Genomic DNA, 23,576 nt, shown 5'->3' with positions numbered 1-23,576 from the left:
TATTGGTTCATATGTATAAATTCAAAACATCAAATGTGTGGAACTATTTATTTTACTGGGAAGACACTGGGATTCTAGCAGCACACTATAAGCAAAATATAGGTTTTGCAACTAACTATATACTCAAGGACCATTCACGGTAGTCCGGTCTGTAGAACGCTCGCTCCGTGATCGGGAGGTCAATAGTTCGTATCTCGGCCGCGACTGACATAGTCGATAAAATTGGTAGCAACTGTTCCTTCGCCATGCGCTTGGCACTTTGAAGTGAAAGTTGCGGGTCCTTTGGATAAGACCTTAAAAACCGAGGCCTCGTGTCAGCGGTAGGCGTTGTCACAATAAAGATCCTTCACTAATCAATGACCCTGAGCGCCGAGTGAAGGCCAAAATTTGAAGCCCTTCATCGGCATACAATGACGCCTCCATATGAATGAATAATTCTCGAGAAGGACGTTAAACAACATACCCTAACAAAAAAATGCTATAGTTAACTATAGTTAACTATAGTTTACTATAGTTAACTATAGTTTACTATAGTTAACTATAGTTTACTATAGTTAACTATAGTTTACTATAGTTAACTATAGTTATAACTTTGACACTTTGAAAACTTTGATTTACTGTAGTGATAACTTTGACCCTTTGAAAAACTTTGACGAAAACTTTGACACTTTGAAAAACTTTGGCGAAAACTTTGACACTTTGAAAAACTTTGGCGAAAACTTTGACACTTTGAAAAACTTTGGCAAAAACTTAGATACTTTGAAAGACTTTATCGAAAACTTGGATAATATAACACTTCCAAAAACCTTTATCGAAAACTTTGAAACTTTGAAAAACTTTATTGAAAACTTTGATTCTTTGAAAAACTTTAGCGAAAACTTTGATACTTTGAAAAACTTTAGCGAAAACTTTGATACTTTGAAAAAGTTTGTTGAAAACTTTGACACTTTGAAAAACTTTATTGAAAACTTGGATAATATAACACTTCGAAAAAATTTATCGAAAACTTTGAAACTTTGAAAAAGTTTATCGAAAACTTTGAAACTTTAAAAAAGTTTATAGAAAACTTTGACACTTTGAAAAAACTTTGGCGAAAACTTTGACACTTTGATAAACTTTGGTGAAAACTTTGACACTTTGATAAACTTTGGCCAAAGCTTTGACACTTTGAAAAACTTTGGCCAAAACTTTGACACTTTGAAAAACTTTGGCGAAAACTTTGACACTTTGATAAACTTTGGCGAAAACTTTGACACTTTGAAAAACTTTGACGAAAACTTTGACACTTTGAAAAACTTTGGCGAAAACTTTGAAACTTTGATTTACTATAGTTAACTATAGTAAACTATAGTAAACTATAGTTAACTATAGTTTACTATAGTATTTTTTGTTAGGGTAAAATCAATCAATCATATATTCAAAGAATTTATAAAACTCCGGGGAATTGTTGGTATATTAGCTTTTTAATAAGGACCATTTCGCTATTAATAGAAGCCACGTGATGCCGTGGTGTGGAACACCTCTTTGCGTTAGACACTCTTTCATTTATATGCAATTGTTAATAATAATTTACGTTTATCAGCGATGTTGGTAAATTATCAAACTTAATTTCTTTAAAAATAGTAAATTTCCCAGGAAATACTATTCATGGATTGCTTCCTTAACATACCCGCATATATAATGGCAAACCTGATATTGCATATACATGTTTTAACTTTTTAGATATACACAGTGCATTTTTTTAATTGAAAAAATGCCTTTATGATTATGCAATGGAATGATGGTTTTGGTAATTCCTCAGTGACATCTTAAATATAATTGAAATGTTAAATATATATTTGATTGTTTGGATTCTATTATTTTACACCATTCTTTTTTCTAAAGTCTTATTTCCAGATGTAAATCCTTCAATTCGTTCCTTCGTTTTTTATGGTACTTCATATCCTGCGTTTTGTATTGTTTATTTTCTTTTAATTTAGTTTGCCCAATAAATCAGTATGGGAAGAACTGCTCTAAAGTGTGTAGCAACTGTGATACGTGTGACAGACTCTCTGGACAATGTACATCTCGCTGTAAGGCTGGATGGAAAGGACGTTATTGTACAGAACGTAAATATAATTTTTTGTCAGAAAAGTTCTATTTCAAATAGTACTAGTGTTTTTTAATAAAGTCAGCTTTACTATAAGGACATTAGAAAACCAAAACGTCTAGATTTATAACAACCTATTTTGGTTCATCAATTTTAGTAGAGTTAAGTCACAAATGGAAATATCTGCAATTTTTTTAAAGATAAAAAATACATACTTTATAAGGATGGACAATTCTTTTGAGGACTTCACTGATATCAACAAATGTGATGTGTAATGTAATGTGGTTCAAAACAACATATTGGGGACATTTATTTTTTTTATTAGACTTGGCACGTGATATCGAAGTCACATGAATTAAGCTTGTATACCTATGTTTAGAGGTCATCGAGAAATTCCAATATTGCAAGGGCATAACTAAGTTAAAAATCTGAGTTTAATCTATAATCCTTTTCAGCACTGTATGTTATTTGTGAAAAATGCTGCAAACCTATATATAGATTCCCTTTTTAATTGCTAAAATTTAATTTGTTGGACGGCAGGTCGGACGCCAAGTTGAATTTGTTGGACGGCTATAGATTGCTGGTCAACTACATTACATATAGCTAAAATTAATTTATTTGCAAGATTTCATAAGGTTAGCAGCGCTTTTCAAATATAGTAATGCTTTTTTTGTTTATGTTTAAAAACTTGGTAACATACATTGAGGGTATTCCCGCCCTTGCAATGAATTGTTTTATTAGGATTCATTTGTTACTTTTTCAATGAATCTGCATACAAACACACGATAGCTTCACTTGTCTGGAGATAATACGGACAGTTTATAAATATAATATTAATTTAGACATCATATCCAAGTTAAGTTATAGTTATTGGACAATAATTTTGGGCATCATTAGATATTTCGATGTGCGGTGACGAATCCGCGACAATCTTTAGTACTGTCTTCCGTGATGTAACCTCAGGTCCGTCAATTTTGAACACCATCAAATGAAATGTAGATTAAGCGCAGCCGATTATGTGACGTTAACTCTTCAACATCCTACATACCGGTCCAACATCTCACTCATCTGTCAAAAATCGATTTTGTATGCCTGCTCAGCAAAACCTTAGAAAAACAAGACTCTTTTGAATAGATTTGAATAGAATCAAATTTTGAACGGTATAACAATGACATTTTTCTTCCAATAGAACGAAAACAAATGTCAACCTAGGAACAGCCGAGGTTGACATTGTATTTGTCTGAGGATAGTCAAGATTACCCTCAACTACATGCTGTTTTTATTTTAAGCTACTTAATATCTCAAACAATTACCTGTAACACTGAAACGTACACGTATTAATTCTGAGAAGTCAACATTTCCTTTTCTAATATGATCCCTCGTAAAATTCATTTTTTACCAAAATATATATTGTATTTTTTTGATATATAAGTTCTCGATCAATGTGATTTTATTTTTTACTGAATTGTTTGACGCCTTCTTTACTCGTATTAAATGCAACAAGTAAATGTGCCAAGGCATGTATTCCTGATGGTCAGTTAAGAGGAATCATATATTTTAGAACAACCTGCTCGTAATATTTTTTTTCTAATTTTTCTTAGATCATGTTTACATTTTGCACACAATGTTGTCAAGATTTTCAAGCCAGAATTGAGATCGAAAGATTAAACATGATAGCTGTGCTGAATATTGTATATTGTAGACCTTAACCAGATTGATTAAACGTTTTGCTGGTAATAGCGTTGGTTTCATGGTTGAATTACATGAACAAGTATTCGGTCTACAGAAGATCATGCAATGCTTCACTTTTTTTAATTAAGTTTATTTAAAATATGGGTTCTTTTTTTGTTTTTACTTTTATGTGGTATGAAGAATAAAAAAAAATATCAAAAGGTAAACGCTTTTGTGTTCATGAATATATAAACAATGTTAATATTTTTTAGGCGATGGAATCTTCTTTTCAATTTATTAAACTTGATTAAAGCTTTCATTCTGATCATAAATCTCTATTAAACTGATGGTTTCAAATCTGAAACCTAAAACAACAACAACAACAATAATATTAATACTATTACTACTACTACTACTACTACATGTACTACTACTACTAATAATGATGATGATGATAAAATAATAATAATAATAATAATAATAATAATAATAATAATAATAATAATAATAAATATTGTTATTATTATTATTATTATTATTATTATTATTATTATTATTATTATTATTATTATTATTATTATTATATGCTATTGTATTTTATTTCCTTAATGTCAAAATCAAATGTACGTAAAATAGTATCATTCTTACGCACTTTATCAAAATCAAAATTATTTTGATTAATTAACGTAAATATAGGTTTTTGAATACTAATTTGATCTCAAGTTAGCCTTTTTTATTGAAATTTTATTAAAAGACTAATAAAATCTCAAAGGGTTTAAAGACACTATTGTTTTTTATTTTATCTTTTTGCTTCTTTAACATTAATAGCATGTCAAAATAACACATATGGTGAAGATTGTAAGCAGATATGTGGAGCTTGTAAAGATAAAGAACAATGCCACCACATCAATGGTTCATGTTTTGGAGGTTGTGACACTGGGTATCAAGGAACATTTTGTAAAACAGGTATACAAATTGTTTATTTCTATTTAGAATTCACATGAAGAGCTCGTATTCAAGGTTTTACTTTAATGTTTTAATATACTACTTACATGTAAGAGTGTTTGAATGGAACATTTGGAGAAAATTGTGAAAGGAATTGTAGTGAAAAGTGTCTTGAGCCTTATAAATGCAAGAAAGTAACTGGGGAATGTGAAAAAGGTTGCCAACCTGGATGGAGGGGATCGAAATGCAACCTAGGTAATTATGTACATGTTTAAAGTACATTTATCGATCTCTGTTTCAAATTAAAAAAAAATAAAGAAAAGTAAGTAGCTTTTAATTTTTAAAAAGTTTTAAAACTTCTTGAAAACATTTTGCAACATTTTATTTAGAATGCACAAACAAAAGATATGGAGTAAACTGTAGTATGCAGTGTGGTAACTGTAAAAATTCAGTAAAATGCAATCAAATTGATGGTTCTTGTCCAGAAGGATGTTCAAGAGGATATACAAATAAAGATTGTAAAATGAGTAAGTTATGGCTCAATATTTAGAAAAATGTTCTCCTTAAAATATTGAAGAACTAGATATATACTATCACATTTATCATAATGGTCTTACTTGCAGAATGTAGGTCAGGGACATATGATTTTGAATGCAAGAAAAACTGTAGCACGCAATGCTTTAATGCTACCTGTAATCCAATCAACGGATTTTGCAGGAAGGTTACGGTAACGAACTCAAACCATTCTCTATACATGTAACGATGTCTTATTTTCAGATATTTCTTAGCAGTTTGTTTAGAAAAAGTTACATGTAACCAAAACGTATTACATGCAGATTTTTAGAAAAAAAATGCCTGTTTAACCTAACAAGACACTTTCTTCCATAAAAATTAAGATCTGAAAAAAACTACAATATCAATATACAGTATTTTACAAGAATATTTTGATTGTAGGCGTTTTCAATGAAGGATAACAAAAATGACAATATGGGAGCAGTTGTTGGTGGAGTATCAGGATCACTCGGTGTTTGTTTGGTTGCAGTGATAGTAATCATAATATTGAGAAGGTTATCTTAGTATCTTACCATCTTTTTGTTAATATTTCTTTTTACATTATTCTGAGATAAAACAACAAATAGTGAAAAAAAATGAATTCGTCAAATACTATTGCTTCATTGAATGGCACGATTAAAAATTCTTTGCTAGTCAAATGAGAGATTGACAGATCTAAGGGTGTGATGGTGGATTGACTCTATTAGGAAAATATGACTTTAAGACGATAAAGGTCGAGAAATCTTGTTTGAAAGATAAAAATGAGATATAAGCTTCAAACAACATTTCGACACCTGCATCATTCACGAAAACAAGGACATCATTGTGTATCTATTGCATAGAATGCAACGGACTTGGGCTCGTATTATTTTTTGTTTGTAACATATATCGACGCTTTTTATGAATGTCCAATAACATAATCAGTTGTGTATTTAATAGATTTATTTAAAAAAAAGAGTAATAGTGTGTGGAATTCCGTTGAACAGCCCAATCTAGCCAAATAAACCCGGCATGTAAGTTTTTCTAGGCAATATATACATTTAGCACTTATGAATTCCAATGGGCCCCGTGGGGATCCGGGTTAGAATATGTCCTCAATCCCCCTTGCTTGACGTAAAAGGCGACTAAATGGGGCGGTCCTTCGGATGAGACCGTATAAACCGGGGTCTTGTGTCACAGCAGGTGTGGCAGATCCCTCCCTGCTCAAAGTCCGTAAGTGCCGAGCATAGGCTTAAATTTGCAGTCATTCATCGGCAATGATGACGTCTTCATATCAGTGAAATATTCTGGAGAGGGACGTTAAACAATATACAATCAATCAATCAATCAATCAATTCCAAGGGTCTGTCAGTCAAAAGAGCTCTGTTCCAGAATATATCTCTCCTGATGCTACATTAACATTTCTAAAACTGTTTTAGGAAACTTTAAATTGTTTCAAGTTCCAGAACCAAACTTTTTCTCATTTTAACTGTTTTTAACCTGTGTTTGTTCCGTAATTGCAACTGTTACATAAAGTTTAAGAATTTTGTGTTTTATTGATTTTTTATTTTTTCTTTCGTATTGAAATAATCTGTCTGACGTAAAGACAACGACAAAAAAAGAATAATAACGGGTGTGAGGAAAAGACAGACAGACCAAAACGTCGTAAGTGGATTATAACTGGATGCCTTATGTCATTTTTATATTCGTCAACAAGACAATAAAATAAATTAGGGAGAAAGCTAAAATAGGCTGCGCCTGCTGCCCAATCCTATTCACGATAACATCAGTGAATAAAATATTGTTTGAAATTAAATAAAATACATTCTAATTCTTTTTTTTTTTTTTTTTGCTTGTTTGTTTTAGCGAAAAAGAAATTTCTTGAAACCAAATTTTCAACAATTGACACAACACCGTCATCTTCATCCGGGAGAGAAAATGACAAAAGTAAAAGAAACATTGAGAAACCCTCAGCACGCCATGAATTGCACGTTGAGCCTGATGTAGATGATGATGAGAAAATTCACGCCGAAAATCCATATGGGGATTTCTACGCCAATGAAACGATAATACGAGACATATCAATTAATGATCTGGAGAGCATTATTGTTGAGAAAAGAATGAATGACGATGATGGGTTTCAAAGAGAATACGCGGTAGGCAGAAATCACTGAAAGGATACACAAGATTTTTTTTTTTTTTGTCTTTGATTGTGTAGAAGACAGTAATCGGTGAAAAAAATCCCACAATCTTTTTATTAAGCAAAAAAATATAAAATCGCATATATGCATCAAAATCACATAATGCAAACTTTGAGGGGTTAATGCGTCCAAAAGTTATGTGTCATAACGAATTTTTATTACATGTTTTGTTTGTGTTTATTTTTTCTATTGCAGACGCTACCTTATGGAGAGAGATACAAGTGCGATGCGGGGAAAAGACAAGAGAATTTGATAAAAAATAGATATAAAACCACATTCCCATGTACGTAAATGTATAAATCATTTAAATATGATTTAATACATATGCACAAATTTAAAACTGGTCTTCTTTGCATCGTTTTCATGTCCCGAATGATATGAAAAATATTTTTAAAAATATATTTAAAATTTCGTTTTTGTCTTTTGTTAACAATCAAGACGACCACTCAATAGTCAAATTGAGGTCAACTACTGGATCAGATTACATCAACGCAAATTATATTGAGGTAATTACATATACGCACAATGTATGGATTCTAAAAGTTAGTTATCTACTCTCTATCTCTCTCTCTCTCTTAGTTTAAATATTAATAATATATACGTTTCATTAAACCCGACCCTCATAATGGATTTGGAGTGATTGTGTTAAAATTGAATCTAATTACTTTTTTTGTAAAAACCACTTAAGAATATTATTAATTTGTACTTGTAGGGTGCACAAAATGAAAAGCAATACATTGCTGCGCAAGGTATAATATATAAATTAAATATTTTAATGGTTACTACATTTTGTTTAATTGTTTTTATGTTGCAATCATTATGCCTTTTCAATATAAACTGAATGTAGATTAAATTTAGAATTGAACAAGATGTGTTTGTAAAACACTATGTGCCCAGTGGCAACAAAGCTCGAAAACATATTTTTAGCAAATAGGTCACAGTCTGGGTCACAAGGTCTTTGACATTTTTGACATTTGAAAGAACTTTACTAGTGGAGTAAACATATCAAATATGAGGTCTCTATCCCCCGTGGTTCAAAAAATCGAGAAAAAATAGCATGAAGGTCACTATCAAGGTCAGAACGTCATTGACCTTGGTGTCATTTGTAAAAAGCTTAATTATTGGAAGATGCATACCAATTATGTTGTCTCTTTCTCTCATCGTTCAAAGTTATGGCGAAGGGCAAAGTTGAAAACAGACAGACAAACAATTAAAGAGACAAACACTCAGAACAAAAACATCATATGTCCCGGATCAATTTATCCGGGCGCATAAAAATCGTAAATATCATTCTTTTTTCACTACCAATAAAAGCTTCTATGATAATTTGTTAAGAGGAATATTCATCCTAATTTTCATCTTCCTAACTACAAATGAATAAAATTAATTATTACTAAATTTATCATTATTATTATTATTATTATTATTATTATTATTATTATTTCAGGACCAAAACAGAATACGGTTGCTGATTTCTGGACCATGGTTTGGCAGGAACACGTGAAAATTATTGTAATATTGACTAATCTCAAGGAAGGGAATAAGGTGTTGTGATCTTAAAGGGAATACCTCTTCATCTGTGATTTCATAAAAACAATGTCCACTGATTTATCTACTATGCTAAATATGACCAAGTACAAAAAATTATAATAAAAGTAGAAGTATCTATCTATATACATATGTGTACACCTTCTAATCTGTTTAGACAAAATGCACTCAGTACTGGCCGGATGCAAACAAACACATCAACTACGGCATTGTGTCTGTTAAAACTGTTGAGGAAAAAATGTACGCATTCTACAACATTCGTAAAATGAACGTTAACCACAAGGAGGTGAGTTGTTTTTATGTAATAGATGTATGACTTTTACACAGGATAAGCTGAGTTTGCCATTATGATGTCATTACAATTGTAGAAGGTCAATAGCCATCATTATACACAAAAACACAACTTCTTTTGCCTTTCTGTCAAGGTTTGTACAGTCATGTAATTCAATAAAAGAAATTAGATAATCATATAGCAGCCGAAAACGATAACTTAAATTTCAAAAACAATACTTAAGGACAAATAACTCAAACATTTGATGTCTGAATTGGTATATATTTTTGGCCTTTTTTAATTGCAAGTGATGCAAAAAAAAAAATCTAGAATATTAAGAATTGTAGACCTTCTGTAATGTTCAGAAAATTACCTTTTGATGATTAATAGATTGGGTTTTTTTAACGATAATGGCAATACATATATATGAGCCATATTCTTACCACAATTTGTATTAGTTGAATATATTTGTATTTCCGATATATACATGTATAAAATGGAAGAAAATAATATATAATCATTGAAATTTGGAAATTTGCAATTACAGACGAAAACTTCACGTGTGGTGACCCAGTTTCATTATACTACCTGGCCAGACCACGGAACCCCGGATCCCCTCTGTCTTGTTGTTTTCCTTGATCACGTAACCAGGATAGGAAGTTATCAGAACTCTCCGACTCTTGTACACTGCAGGTATAAGAATGAAATATAGGTACTCATTCCTTGAAATAGCATAACTATAATAAGTAATAAGTGCATGTTATTTTTCTTAATATTCAATTAACATTTTGAATCATTGCCAAGGAGAACATTTAGAATCAGAACACTGTCTGATTAACTGATGGATTGATTGATTGATTGTATGTTCAAGAATTTATCACTCATGTAGAAACCTCACCGGTGACGGGCTTTAAAGTTTTGCCTTTCCTCGGCACTCTGGACCAATGAATAGTGATGGATCCTTGTCGTGTTAATGCCTGCCTTGACAGGACAACTCGGTTTTAAAAGCCTCCTCCGAAGGACCCGGAACTTTCTCTTCAAAGTGCCGAGCGCATGGCGAATGATCGGTTGCTTCTCATTTATATTTTTGCCGAATTAGGTCTGTTGCAACCCAGATTCGAACTCATATCCCTACGATCACATAGGAAGAGCTCTAGCAACTGAGATACCATGGACCATAAAAATATTGAATCCGGGAAAATATATGATCAGAACGTTTGATACAACTTTGATTTTAAAATTTGATATTCCGATATTCAATAAATAATTATTTTTTAACAACTGGCATTTACTTCATTTTTTATATAAAAAGCCCTAAATAAAGCTGGTTATATTTTTGTTCCTTATGAACTTGTGTTTTATCCTATGTTATCTTTTAAAGTAAAATAGTGCAGGTACTAAACCCATAATAGATTTAAAGGAGTATATATGATAAGAGCCAATTTTGGCCCCCTAAAAATCAACATTTTAGAATGACATTTGCATATGTTTAATTGATATTTATTTTGAAGAAGAGATTATATTAGAAATATTTCTAATATATTATTCACATTTAAGCTGTAAATGACATGAGAAATAATGCTATATTTTTGCTATCTAACAAAAAAGCCAAAAATACGCCTTTTTCTTGGTGTTTTTTTTCTTATGGGAAACATAGAGCGCAGTGTAGAACATACATAATTTTTCTGTCATTAATTAGTATTGGATAGGTACATCTTTGGTAAAATTATAAAGCTTGTTCTAGGTTGCGCTCTACATTTTCTGGAAGAAAAACTGCTTGGAAATAAGCAGTTTTATACAAAATATGGATAAAAGGCGGGGAAACCTTATTTTTATGATGTCTTATTTCTAAAATAACGACATTTTGATCAAAATGAAAATGACCAATAAAAGTCACATATATAGCTGTACAAATAAAAGCTATTATATATAAAGTAAAATTAAGATATTCATTTTAAGGGGCCAATTGAAACACCTAACATATATACTCCTTTTGTGATTTGATATTTACCTTATTTTATATAATAAATGTACATTTCTACATGAAGTGCGGGTATAGGAAGAACGGGGACGTATATAGCAATAGATGTCTTGAATGAAATTGGAAGCAAGACAGGAAGAATCAATGTTGCAGAATATGTCAAAAAAATGAGGAAAAACAGGATGAATATGGTCCAAACCTATGTATGTTATCTATACTGAATTGCGTATTAAAAAAAAATATATCAATTTACTTTTAAAGGCTAGTTTGTGATCGTAGTACTTAATTCTAAAAAAAAAATTCTTTCAAAAAGTCCTTTTAATAAAGAAATAACTCTTATAAGTATACTCTGACAGAATATTTCAAAGATAAATAATTTGGAACTGAAATGTGTACATATATGTAGAATAATAGTTGTTATACTACATTGGCTTTCATCTATATAATGTCGTATCTGTTTAAGTGCACTTATGCTCTTCGTATATAAGATATGGAAAACGATGACTGGTATTATGCAAAGTTTTGTTTGCGGTACTCTTTTACCATAATTATATGATGGTTTGAAAAAATTTAACTACCTTAAGCAGAAATTTATCATTAGAAAAATTATATTCACACTGTCTTGTTGTTATACTTTTTTCAATAACATTTAATTCATTTTTAGGAGCAATACATGACCATTTTTCTTGCTTTGAATGAAATATTTAAATCAACAGTGAAAACTATTAGCATTGAGGAATTTACTAAAAAGTCTGAAACCATGACAATAGACAAACCAGCCAACCAGAGTGTTCTGCGGAAAGAATTTCAGGTTCACCTTCTGATTTAACTAAAAGAAATATACACTTGTCACATAATTGACAACCAACCGCATTATGTTAAAAATCTTTTTAAAATATTGTTGTTGATGGTTATGTTGTTTTGATAAAACTGCATAATATTTAGAAATACGTACAAACGGTAACTTTCATTATACAAACATATTTTTGTATTAAAATTTTTTTATTGCATGAAAATAATTCCAACAATAAAACTATTTTATCTAACTCTAAATCTGAAAAAAAAACCACTTTTCAAAATTGATTATTCCGACAGAAGTCTGTGGTATTAAACTTCAAATATTTGTTGGAAATTAATGCTTGAAAGATTGTTATTGTATCCTGTTTTTTTCTGAAATTTTATTTGTTTATTATTATTATTTTGGAGTTTTTGTTTTTTCCTAGTTCAATTTTAAATTTTCTACATTTACTCTTCGCATTTTTATTTCTAGAAAAAAATCAGTTAATATTATTATGGATTTTATCCATTGAATAATAAAAAAGTGTTTTTCAGTTACATAAAATCTTGATCCTTCGTAGGTACATGAATGTAGGTTCATTTCTTAGTAGTATCACTTGAATTTAGTTATAATAATTGAGACTCATTTCCTTTTTTCTTAAGAGGCATTAAAAAATGTGAAAACAAAATAAAAACTTAGTCCATAGACTTCAGATTTATAATTAATATGCTAGACACTTTCTCAAAACTCAGTGTTATGTACTTTAAAGCAACAAAGGGATTATTTGTAATATCATCATTTTATTTTTACATTAATTTATCATTTATTTCTCTTTCTGAATGTTTCTTTAAACAGCTTTTAATGAAGATACGACCTGTATACAACAATGATGCCTACAAACTTGCCAGAGAGGGTTGTGGAGGAATATGCCGCAACAGTCTTTTGCCCCGTAAGCGTCGTACATTGATTTTTCAAATATTGATTAAAATCAAAAATCAACATTATAAACCTTAAAGAAGTCCAGTCCATGTATATCTTGTGTAGAATTGCAAGATTTTAATTAGCAGTAAGCAGCAGCCTTTAACAAAATTTGTGAATTGGTGTTCCTGGAAAAAGACACTCAGACTAATTGTTCATGCAAATTACAAAAATAATCGAAAATATTCAGGAAAAAAAATCAATGTTTCATATTTTTAAGAATATGTTGCGAATTCCAAAAAGCTATACAGTTTTGGAGCAATTGGTCAGAAGTGGTCAAATACGCTGCCGCCTCTTTTTTTAAGATTGGAATAAAGATGGTCCGGCTTGAGCTACTACTGTGACCCTCCTGGAAAATAGATCTTTTGTTCTTACTTATAAAGTACATAACAAAGTTTCATCATAATACTATATTTCCATTTTTACGTTAGTTGATAGATACAGCGTTCATCTTACCTCTGTTGTGCCGAAGCGAGGACAGTTCATTAACGCAATAGCTGTTCCAGTAAGTAAATGATTGAAAATATTTAAAAATTTCGTTAATTTTTGCTTTTATTACACTGCAAAATGATGAGCAAGAAAAAAGCTGTAAAATTCATGGGTAGAAAAATGACTTTTTTCATTAAGTATGCTGAGAATTAATTCAACTGAGGACTGACTTAAGTCAAAAGTTTAAATCAATATAACTGTAAAAATACTTTTGATAAAAAAACAAATATTTTACCGTATGTTTAAATTGGAATATTATACATACATCCAAATTCTTGGTAACGTATGTCTATTCAAAATCAAGATTTTGACTTCAGTCTGTTCTCAGTTTATGGACTCCAGTACAGGTTTTCAAGCAAATCTGTATCGTTTTTTTTTTTTGCTCTAGTCATACACCAACAGCAGAACTTTTATAGTGACGCATTATCCATCGTTAGAGGACGCTGTTGATTTCTTGCGCCTGCTCAATGACCATGAATCTGACACAGTCATCTGTATGGATCCTGTAAACAAGATTGACTCGGTAAGAAACTTTATTTATCGATTGTTATTTTGTTAAATATCTTATTTCTGGATAATACTTATTTTCCAAGAAAAAAAATAAAATAATTCCCTCATTGTATAATATTCAATACATACAGGATATATATGCCATATTTTCCCCATCTTTTTCGCATCCATGGTGAATAATAAGTTCAAAAATGTGAGGGGAAAACAATGTATTGAAAATATTTTTATTTCTGAAATGCTTCTTAACTTTTCAGATTTTTTTCGCTCATCTGAATTGAAAGCTTAGGCGAGCATTTTTTCATTTGGCGTCACTCAGTCAATGCTTTTTTTAAACAAAACTCCAACTTTTTGTCACTTATTATTGCTACTGATTAAGTATCGGCAGTTAAAGGATAGATTTGGGAACAATGTTAGTTTATTTTTACCTAAGTGTTTGAAACGTTATTGTTTTTCTAATGGTAGAGAAGGACAACGCAAAGCAGAGTATCCACTAACGAAGAATATATCTAATAGTCAAAATGGCACTCAAAATTGATTCTAATGCACATTATATCGCTTCCATGTCATGCAATATTGAATCACTCAACCAATCATTGAAAGGAATACATTCCATCGGCATGTAATAAATTAGCTTTGAGTGTATATTGAGTAAAACTTGATTTTCCACTAGGAAAGGGCATGGTTTCCGAATCCATATTCTTCCAAAACAATGCAACCCTTTACAGTCCAATTCCAATCTAGATCTGAAAATGACGTCATCAGTACCACTGTTCACATTCTAGAGAAAAATGTACGTGTTTTACTCGTATGTTTGTAATATTTCCATTATTTCAACCAAAACATTTTAGAAAGAGTTTTTTTTTTTAAATATAAATTTAATGTTTATTTTTATCTAAATATTGTATATATATTGAGTGGAGTGATTTAAGAGAAAAAGAAAAATCAGAGAACGTTGCGTGACAATTTTCTTTAGAATGAAGAGGAAGCTCATCCAGTGACAATAATAGAACCAAAGGTCAGCATAAAAACATCCGGAATTCCTCTTGACACTTCTCAACTTCGGAGTCTTGTTTCAACAACACTGAACATTGAGACGGAAAACCCTATCACTATTGTCAGCAGGTTGTTTATTTTTTATTTTATTTCTTAATTTTTTAAAACATATATATTCTTTCTTTAAACAACTCAAAGCTTTTGTACGCTTTATTAATCAAATCCAAATGCAAAAAGATGTATGTCTGTTAAATCCTGTAATTTGTACTCATGTGTATTTAATATCCATAGTAGGTATAAAAATTTATACACATGTACATGAAATGTTCATAGTGCATATGTACTCAAAGCAATATGAGTTGCTTGTTAGGCATCAGGAAACTGTGTTGCAAATTCGGAATTAACTATTCAATGATAGAAAAACAGAATATTAAATAAAATTCTATTGTTCATATTTGCGATTAACGAACGTTTTATTACTTTTAATTGAAGCGAAATTACATTATTGTCTACATTTTGAAACTCATTTTGATGTTATTGATTATAAGGGTTTAAATTACATAAAAATCTATCATGATAATTCATTTCACCAGCTAAATGAATTACTCAAAAATGCAGCTAATTATGCTTCAACAATATCAATTTGATTCATAAAGATAAAATATCATACGGTATGTTCAAACTTTTTTTCCTTTGTTTTTAATAATAATGATGGAAAGGAAAATTTTCCTTGTAAAACTGACGTATATATATTTTTTTCAAGTGATGGTGCAACATTATGTGGAGTTTTCTGTGCTGTACACAATGCGATACAACAGATCAACATGGACGACAATGTGGATATCTTCACTTCCGTCAGACAACTTCAAGTTAGAAGACCAGCGTTTTGTTCCAATCTTGTGAGTTTTTTTGAGACTATGTTATTAATACAATGATTAGGTCAAGTTCAAAGTAAATAACAAAATCAAATGAAGTTACAAATATGCATTAAATTCTTGACCTTCGATTCGAAATTCCTTAAAGATCGCTACGATATCTTCAAAATTAGTTTCTTTTTTTTTTTTTACTGCGTATTCAGGATTCATAAATACTGATTTATTGATTTTATTTCAGGATGAATATCGGCTGGCGATAAAAGCAGTTTATGATCATATTCAAAGCAGTGGCACGAGTATATACTACAATCAATGAGAAGACAAATTTCTAAGGTGGCCGACAAGTGAACAATTTATCTCGGCATAATTATACCGGGATTACCTTTTATTTAGACAGTTATAAATTATTGATGCAACTTGTCAAAATATAGTTTGAAAATGTGTTTTGACGTCAAATGTATTAAATGAGAATTACAGTATCAAGGTAGATGTAATACTTAGTAGTTCAATAGTTTCTTATAAAGTGCATATATTTTATTTTGTTTAACATTTACTTTTACTTTTAACGAACATGATAATATCTTAATTTTATTGATTTTTGCCATGAACTTTTTATGTACAAGAGATAGTTTGTAGGTAGAGCTTTCTCTAGCGTGTCCAATATGTTTAGGATTTTAACGTTTTTTAAAACCTTTTAACCTTTTTAAACCTTTGTTAATTACATTCGGTTATTTTTAAAGTAATGTTTGCCTGCACCTTCCATGCTCAGAGTATAATAAATGAATCTGCATGCGTAGAAAGGTGAGATTTTTTTTCCAGAAAATATCAACAAATGTTTTGAGAGGGGGGATAAGATGACCTTCTTTTTAATGTAAATAAGAACCGGATGTCTCAGACTATCAGGTGTATTCATTTATTATCTACCAGAGTCGGATATGTACATTCGATTATGTTACGAAGTTTTTTTTTGTTTTATTGCAAATTGATAACATATCTTCTATAATATCCAACTAAAGACATGACTTCCACTGGATTTGTTTTTTTCTTTTCTCATGTTAAAGTTTTGAACAAAACATGCTTCTGACAAACATAGAACTGCTGGAAAGGGGAAGATGTTTCCATATTTTAGCACATGATTTCGATATTTCATTCATTTTTCTCTTAGTTATATACTTTATTTTATTTATTTCCTCCTTTTTCAAGCGGCATTAACAAATTTTTTTTTTTTAAACATAAAAAAAAAAAATGGAAACGTTTTCAGAAGTCAAGATTGATTTGATAAGAAAAAAAATTTCAATAGCGAAATTAATCCAAAATAGTCAATATTAATAACCAAGGTTAAGTAACTTTTGTAGTGATAGAATTTTTTGTTGCGATTTTGTACTTTTTATGACATATGTTTTACTTACGCAGCATTGTTAAGGCTGAAAAAAGGAGGCGGGGACGAATTCATACTTTTATGCTTTCCTCAGAATACAAGAAAATGAAAAAATTTGCTACTTTAAAATGTACTAGCACAATAAACAACAATTAAACTTACAGTCCCTGAAATGTTCTACTTTCCCATTTTTTCTGTTTGCTCACCGTTCGTGCAATGTTCTTCTACCGTTCAGTGTGAGTTCACCGTTCGCTGTGCGCTGGCGGTCACCGTTCAGAAAACGTTCACTCTTTTTTTCCGTTTACTTTGCGTTCACCTTGCGTTAAGCGTTCCCTTATCGTCCAGTCTTTATTGTGATTCGAAACTCCGAAGTAAAAGGATTTATCTTTTTTTATGGTAAGGATTTAAATTTAAGTAACTAAGATATCGTGTTTGAAGAAGCATTATTGCATGGCAAAAATTATATACAATATTTATATTTTTAATAATTACAACTTAGCTGTTACTTTATTCATGAAATTTCTGTCGAAAAAATAGATGTTGTTATAAGCGCACTTAGTAGCTACATGTATGTAGAATGATGCTAAAAAATTAAATTTAAATAAGAGGAATATACAAATACTTCAAGCATGGCAAGATTGTGTTGCTATGAAAAAACCGACAAATCGTTAATGGCTTAATGATAATCCAAGTTTTTTCATTGACCAATTTCAGCAAATATACAAAAGAAAAATTTCTAAATATATGTTTGGCATTCGATTTGGAGCTTCTACCCCTTCCCGCATTTTCTCCCGAGATCGAATTCTTAGATAGTATTTTCAGTATATTTTTATCAACATTTTATGTGCATTGTAACACACATGCAAAAACACACAAAATCATTCTTAAAACTAATAACTAAACAGTTATCAGACAATAGTTATTCAAAACATACATGTGCCTACAGTGGTATTTTAAATTGGCAGGGAGCATGTTTCCAATTCAATTTCAAGCTTAATCCTTCGAAGTATATGAAATGTGTAAATCGGATCTAGAAATGATAGGAAATTTTTTTTTTATACTTCTTGGACATAGTAGACTCTTTGCCTTCGCCACGTTCGATGAAATAAAATTTCCACACCTCTGCTGTGTCGATTGATTTTTGTTGACAGGACAAGCCCGTGGACTTTCTTGTGAACCGTGTGAACTTGAAGTAGGAAAATAAAAGCCGACGATTAAATCTCGATAAAAATCACACATAAATGTATAATATTATTGCATTAAAATTTCAGAATACGATTAGTTTATGCAGTACGTCAACAGGCCTTTATAAATAAAAAAAATCATTAATTTACACGGAATCGCCTTGGCATGGAAATATAATTATGTATGGTTGTTAAAACCTTGATAAGTAATTCATTATATTAGTGGCAGTATTCTCTTCTAAAGGCCACATTATTTTATGAATTAAAAGAATAAACATGAGTAGATTGATATTATCTTTTATGCTACACGCGTTCGGTAACAATTACAAATGTTTAATAGCAAAAAAACCGTGTTATTAAAATGTTGTTTTAAGACATAATTCGTTAGTGCAGAGAATTTGTTTTCATTATTTATTTATTCATTTATTTATCATTTGGATTTATTTGTACTTTAGCACTGGACATAAAAATGCAAAAGAATAATTTCAATGCAAGGAAAAAATCGTAGACATTAATCGTTCATCTTGCGTTCACCGTTAGTTCATCGTTTACTTTTTCGCTTAAGTTTGCTCCAGATAGCAGAATATCGTTGGCCCAATCTTACATTATGGTTGTATTATCGCTGTTAGGTTACATTTTTTTTTTGCCATAGGTGGTCCAACATAGAATATTGATAGATGGTTATGTATTATGGGGCAAACGTTGGGCTAACTGTTGGCTTTATATCATAAAACTATTACTGTAAAAGTGGCGTACATTACGGTGTTTTTAATTTCACTATGATCTTGATTTAAGGATTTTCCGCGAACTCATTTCATTTCTAGCTTAAAACAGGCATAGAACCTGAAACAGTTCACCGTGAAATTAAAACAATTAAAATCAATTAAAAAAATTAAAAGTCGTGAAAGGTAACTGTCAAACAAACCGTGAAATTTTAGACATGTGAATTTAAAGACGTGTACAGTATCATGAGCAAAAAAAAATTGATGGGGGATTGCATCGGCCTTAATTTGGCCCAATATACCATGAATCTGGCTAAGCATCATGGGTAGAAAACATCCGGGCTACTTGGAATATCCGCGCCATTTTTAATCTGATACGAACGTAAAGAGACTGATACCTTAGATATCTGCATCAATTTTTGTAAGTATCTATAATACGTTTGCTTCTACAAAACATTCTGTTTGTCGTATATTACCTCCCACCCCATCCCTTCAAAAAGCCCTTGCCATTTTGGACAAAGTTTAAAAAAATTATGCAAACTATTATTAATTATATACATGAAGATAATTGCTTATAGAATTGGGAGGCACTATTTGTAAGCATGTGCTAGATATTTTTCACTAGCTTTATGATGAACGTGGCATACATGTATCTAAAGACAAGACAGCGTAACTCTAATTAGGTTTGACTCTAAGGAATGGTATGAAGACTATCTATGCTTATGTGTTTATCTCAATATACATCAACTGAGCTATATAATAATCCCAAAGAAAGGGTATAGAATGCCTAACACCAATTAAGTAAATCAACTAAAAATAAAAGTAAAGTTATGTACAATGTAGATGATTTTCTTAAGAAAAGTTTTTTACACAAGGTATGTGTTATATAATGATTGAAGAAAATATAAGAACTAAATACCATAAAATATACTGAAAGGAAAGAGAAACGCAGGGTAAACTTTAGAGGTAAATTAAATTTATTTTTCTTTTAATATTTTTCCATATTCCTATCTAACTTTTAAAATCATTTTTCAATAAGATATAACCAAAATCCCATTTGATTTTGTCTAATACTTCATGAATTATTGAAACTCATATGACGATATGATGGGAAATTTTACAAAAAAACTGCTTAGTTGCCCGTTGTTACCATTTTCATTAATTGGGCAATTCGAAAACCAGACCCCATGGAACTTCCGTAAACTGTAACAAGATTGCAAGAAATTCGACTGGTCTGTAAATAGTGAAAAAACTATGTGTATACCTCAGGTGTATCAAATGGTGTAACAAGATTTGTTGACAATTGTTGTTGACATCAAATTGCACGTGTTTTATGCTTTATAGTGTTTTCCATGCGTAACGTCATACGTTTTACGGTTGAGTAATTCTGAACACTGACTTTGGTGCATAGTAACTAAATTTCTCTACTTTTCTTAATTTTTCATGCGGTCAAAAAAATATCGAATTTTATGCTACCCTGCGTTTCTTTTTCCCTTCAGTATATAAACAACATCTCATGCATTTCCCCCAAATGCCAGGATACTTATAAATGTTTATTCTAAGTAAAAGATTTTTCCCCATCAATTTAAATTGTAAAATTGCACATATAGCTTATGGTTTTCATTTGCATTTCCTGAAAACATATCTTTAATTTGGATAATTCTTCTTTCTGAAACATGATTACATGTACCGGTAACTATCACGATACATGTAAGTTCGAAGAAATATCATAGGTATCATAGGTACAATGTACATTCACATTACTTTTCGAATGAGATAGCATTTTTTAAGAATGTTCAAATAACTGCAGATTTTTAAAACCGAAGGATCTGACTGCCTTAATCATCTTAATAGTTCAAGGAAGCTAGGGAGTAATATAATATCTTAAGCTTTCAACTAGCATTAGGCAAGGAAAACCTCATACATTTTAGTTATAAAATTTAATAATTTTAGAATATCTTTACATGGAGCTCTTCTTCCAGAGGAGATCAAAATTGTCAAAAAATGGTCACAACCGCCCAATTTAGTTATAATATTTACACAAAGACTTGAAGAATTTTTCAAATGTAAGTTAAATTATTAACAAAGAATTAAAGTTTCAAAATATATCAAATAGATAAGACTGTACTCTCCATACAAACTAGAACTATGCTGGCTTTTACATGCTTCAAATCTAAGTACAGATTTGAGCTAAAATTTGTAAAAAGTGTAATTTTTCTCTGGGTAACAGTTATTTTTTTGGTTTTTGTATCATTTTGTATCTTTATGTGACAATTTTACAATATGTGAAATGGGGAGAAAAAGATAAGTAGAGGAAGCACATGAAAAAAACTGATATATCCAACAATTAAGAAAAGTAGAGAAAATTCGGATTAGGCAATATCCATTTTAGTTAAATTTTTTATGTCAATTTGGTAATATCATCTATTAGGCTTTTTGTGGTAGTTTCTTTTTATGAAAAAAATTTAATCATGTGGAATACAAGTAGGGATCGCATAATTGGCAACAGTATTTTTTTTATTCTTATTGTCCAGGGAAAAGGTAATGAACTTGACCCGACATTGCCTCTAATATTAAACGGTCAAATTCAATCTCGGTGATACTGGATTCCTGATTTTGTGAAAATGTCATTATTTTATAAATACAAGAAATGTTAGAAGAATCCGACCTTTAAAGCAGGGTTTGATATATTATATCGCTTAAACGTTTCCAATAAAGCCACGCAGCGCTGGCTTTTGGAATGGGGGTCAAACAGTTTTTTTTCGCATTTTATATTGTTTTTTCATGTGCACACTAGTTTTCATCAAGGTTGTTTACATAGAGTCGCAACTTCCCAATTTCTCTAAGTTGCACAGAATGTGTATTTTGACCTAAACTTATGCATATCTACATGACAATTTAAGAAGCCTTGCGGCCTATATATAAATTTTGTAAAAGTTTCCAAACTACGGTCGAGCTAGCTACTAAATTAGCAGGCCCCGAGTGTCAACCCATTCAAACCCGAAATAATAATTACTTTACCATGTGACACGCCACTTTTCGTTGCACCTTTATTTAACAATTCCATGGTGTCTTTCATTTGGAGTTTCTATTGTGTCAATGTCTAACGACGCCCGACTTCAAAATATTTCTATTATCATCTACAAATGTCGGCATACCCCATCTCTATCCTATAGTAATTGTGAGTCGACAAACTGCACAATTTTTCTTTTCATTTAACTAAATTCATAGTGTAAAATCTGCAAAAAAAGAAAAATCATATGCTAAATGTTTACATTCCATCATTCCAATTTTATACGATTAAACTGGCTCTGCCTATTTGCGGATACCTTTAATTCAAAAGTGGCCCAGTATAAATTTCCGAAATTTAAGGTTTATACATGTTCTTTTCAACATAATTTCCAGTAATTATAGAAATATGTATGACAAAAATTTCAAGGCAAAAATATTAAAGGCATATGCATGCGCTATTACAACTCAGTTTGAAAAATTGATTTTTTTTTCTTTAAAGTGCGTAAAATGTTGGCCATTTCAACGCAATTTGAAGAAATGTGCTAGGTATAATGTTAACAGATACTTTGTCAAGATGGTGACATATGGATATCTGAAGCCAGTTTAAGAAAATTGTCATTTTTTTTTGTTTGTGACAATGAACATGAATGAACTTGCAGTTTGAGATGAAATAAATCTCAATGTACCAAGACCATCCTAATTTTTTTTTTTTTTATTTTCAATACAAAATAGGCTTCCCAAGTAGAAGTATAAGTTATGTATAATTTTCATACATAAAGCAAAACTATTTTGTGTGGAATACATGGACCTTATACTTGGAAAATGCGGTGGAATGTTCCTAAAAACATGCAGCACAAATCTTGAAATCTAAGCATTTCCTTTCAAAATTCTTAAAGTATTCCTGAGAGGTAAAATTGATTCAAATGGTGAAAAAAACTATAAATATTTTTACAGTGCAAGCATGGCAACTGCTAAATATACTGCTTAAAATCAAGTAAAATAATTTCATCGAAACTTTCTTTCTATTTTGAAATGGAAGTCAAAAGTCATTGTGAAAGGCAATATATGAGGAAAATAATACATCCATATATCTAACAGTTCTCAAAAAAATGAAGAGATTGAGAAGGACGTGAGACGGCAGAAAGTCAGACAGACAAACAAACAGAAAAAAAATTAGAATGATTTGCACTTATTTTCGAAAGACAACATATTTTTTTTTTCATTCTGATTGCATTATATAGTGTGTACTGGAAATAAACATGTTAAAAACTGCAATTTTTCATGTGGATTTTGTTGTCACTCGACCTGCCACCATATTAATTGGTCTTGAATAGGAGATTGCACAGAAGGATATCAAGGAATACAATGTAATAAAGGTATCTATAGTTAAGGGAAAAATAAAATGAAATAATTGCAGCAT

The 23,576-nt window shown here is 30.6% G+C and overlaps 1 protein-coding gene across 1 annotated transcript; it reads left to right on the top strand.

Moving 5' to 3' along the window:
- Positions 1 to 4,594: 4,594 nt before the first annotated feature.
- Positions 4,595 to 16,341, top strand: LOC134241154 (receptor-type tyrosine-protein phosphatase epsilon-like). Its single transcript, XM_062723234.1, has 22 exons — positions 4,595 to 4,726; positions 4,820 to 4,960; positions 5,095 to 5,232; positions 5,329 to 5,432; positions 5,660 to 5,772; positions 6,843 to 6,901; positions 7,103 to 7,392; positions 7,633 to 7,720; positions 7,876 to 7,943; positions 8,150 to 8,186; positions 8,885 to 8,982; positions 9,143 to 9,271; positions 9,804 to 9,949; positions 11,305 to 11,440; positions 11,902 to 12,048; positions 12,871 to 12,964; positions 13,425 to 13,498; positions 13,871 to 14,005; positions 14,663 to 14,782; positions 14,966 to 15,114; positions 15,749 to 15,884; positions 16,099 to 16,341. Exons 3-22 carry the CDS (start codon positions 5,130 to 5,132, stop codon positions 16,174 to 16,176), a joined length of 2,304 nt encoding a protein of 767 aa, XP_062579218.1. The 5' UTR covers positions 4,595 to 4,726; positions 4,820 to 4,960; positions 5,095 to 5,129; the 3' UTR covers positions 16,177 to 16,341.
- Positions 16,342 to 23,576: the final 7,235 nt, after the last annotated feature.

Source organism: Saccostrea cucullata, unplaced genomic scaffold (genome assembly GCF_032062105.1).
Source record: "Saccostrea cucullata isolate Sc308-1 unplaced genomic scaffold, CSIRO_AGI_Scuc_v1 ctg2995, whole genome shotgun sequence".
In the NCBI taxonomy this organism is placed as follows: domain Eukaryota; kingdom Metazoa; phylum Mollusca; class Bivalvia; order Ostreida; family Ostreidae; genus Saccostrea; species Saccostrea cuccullata.
This window is presented reverse-complemented; position numbering and strand designations above follow the sequence as displayed.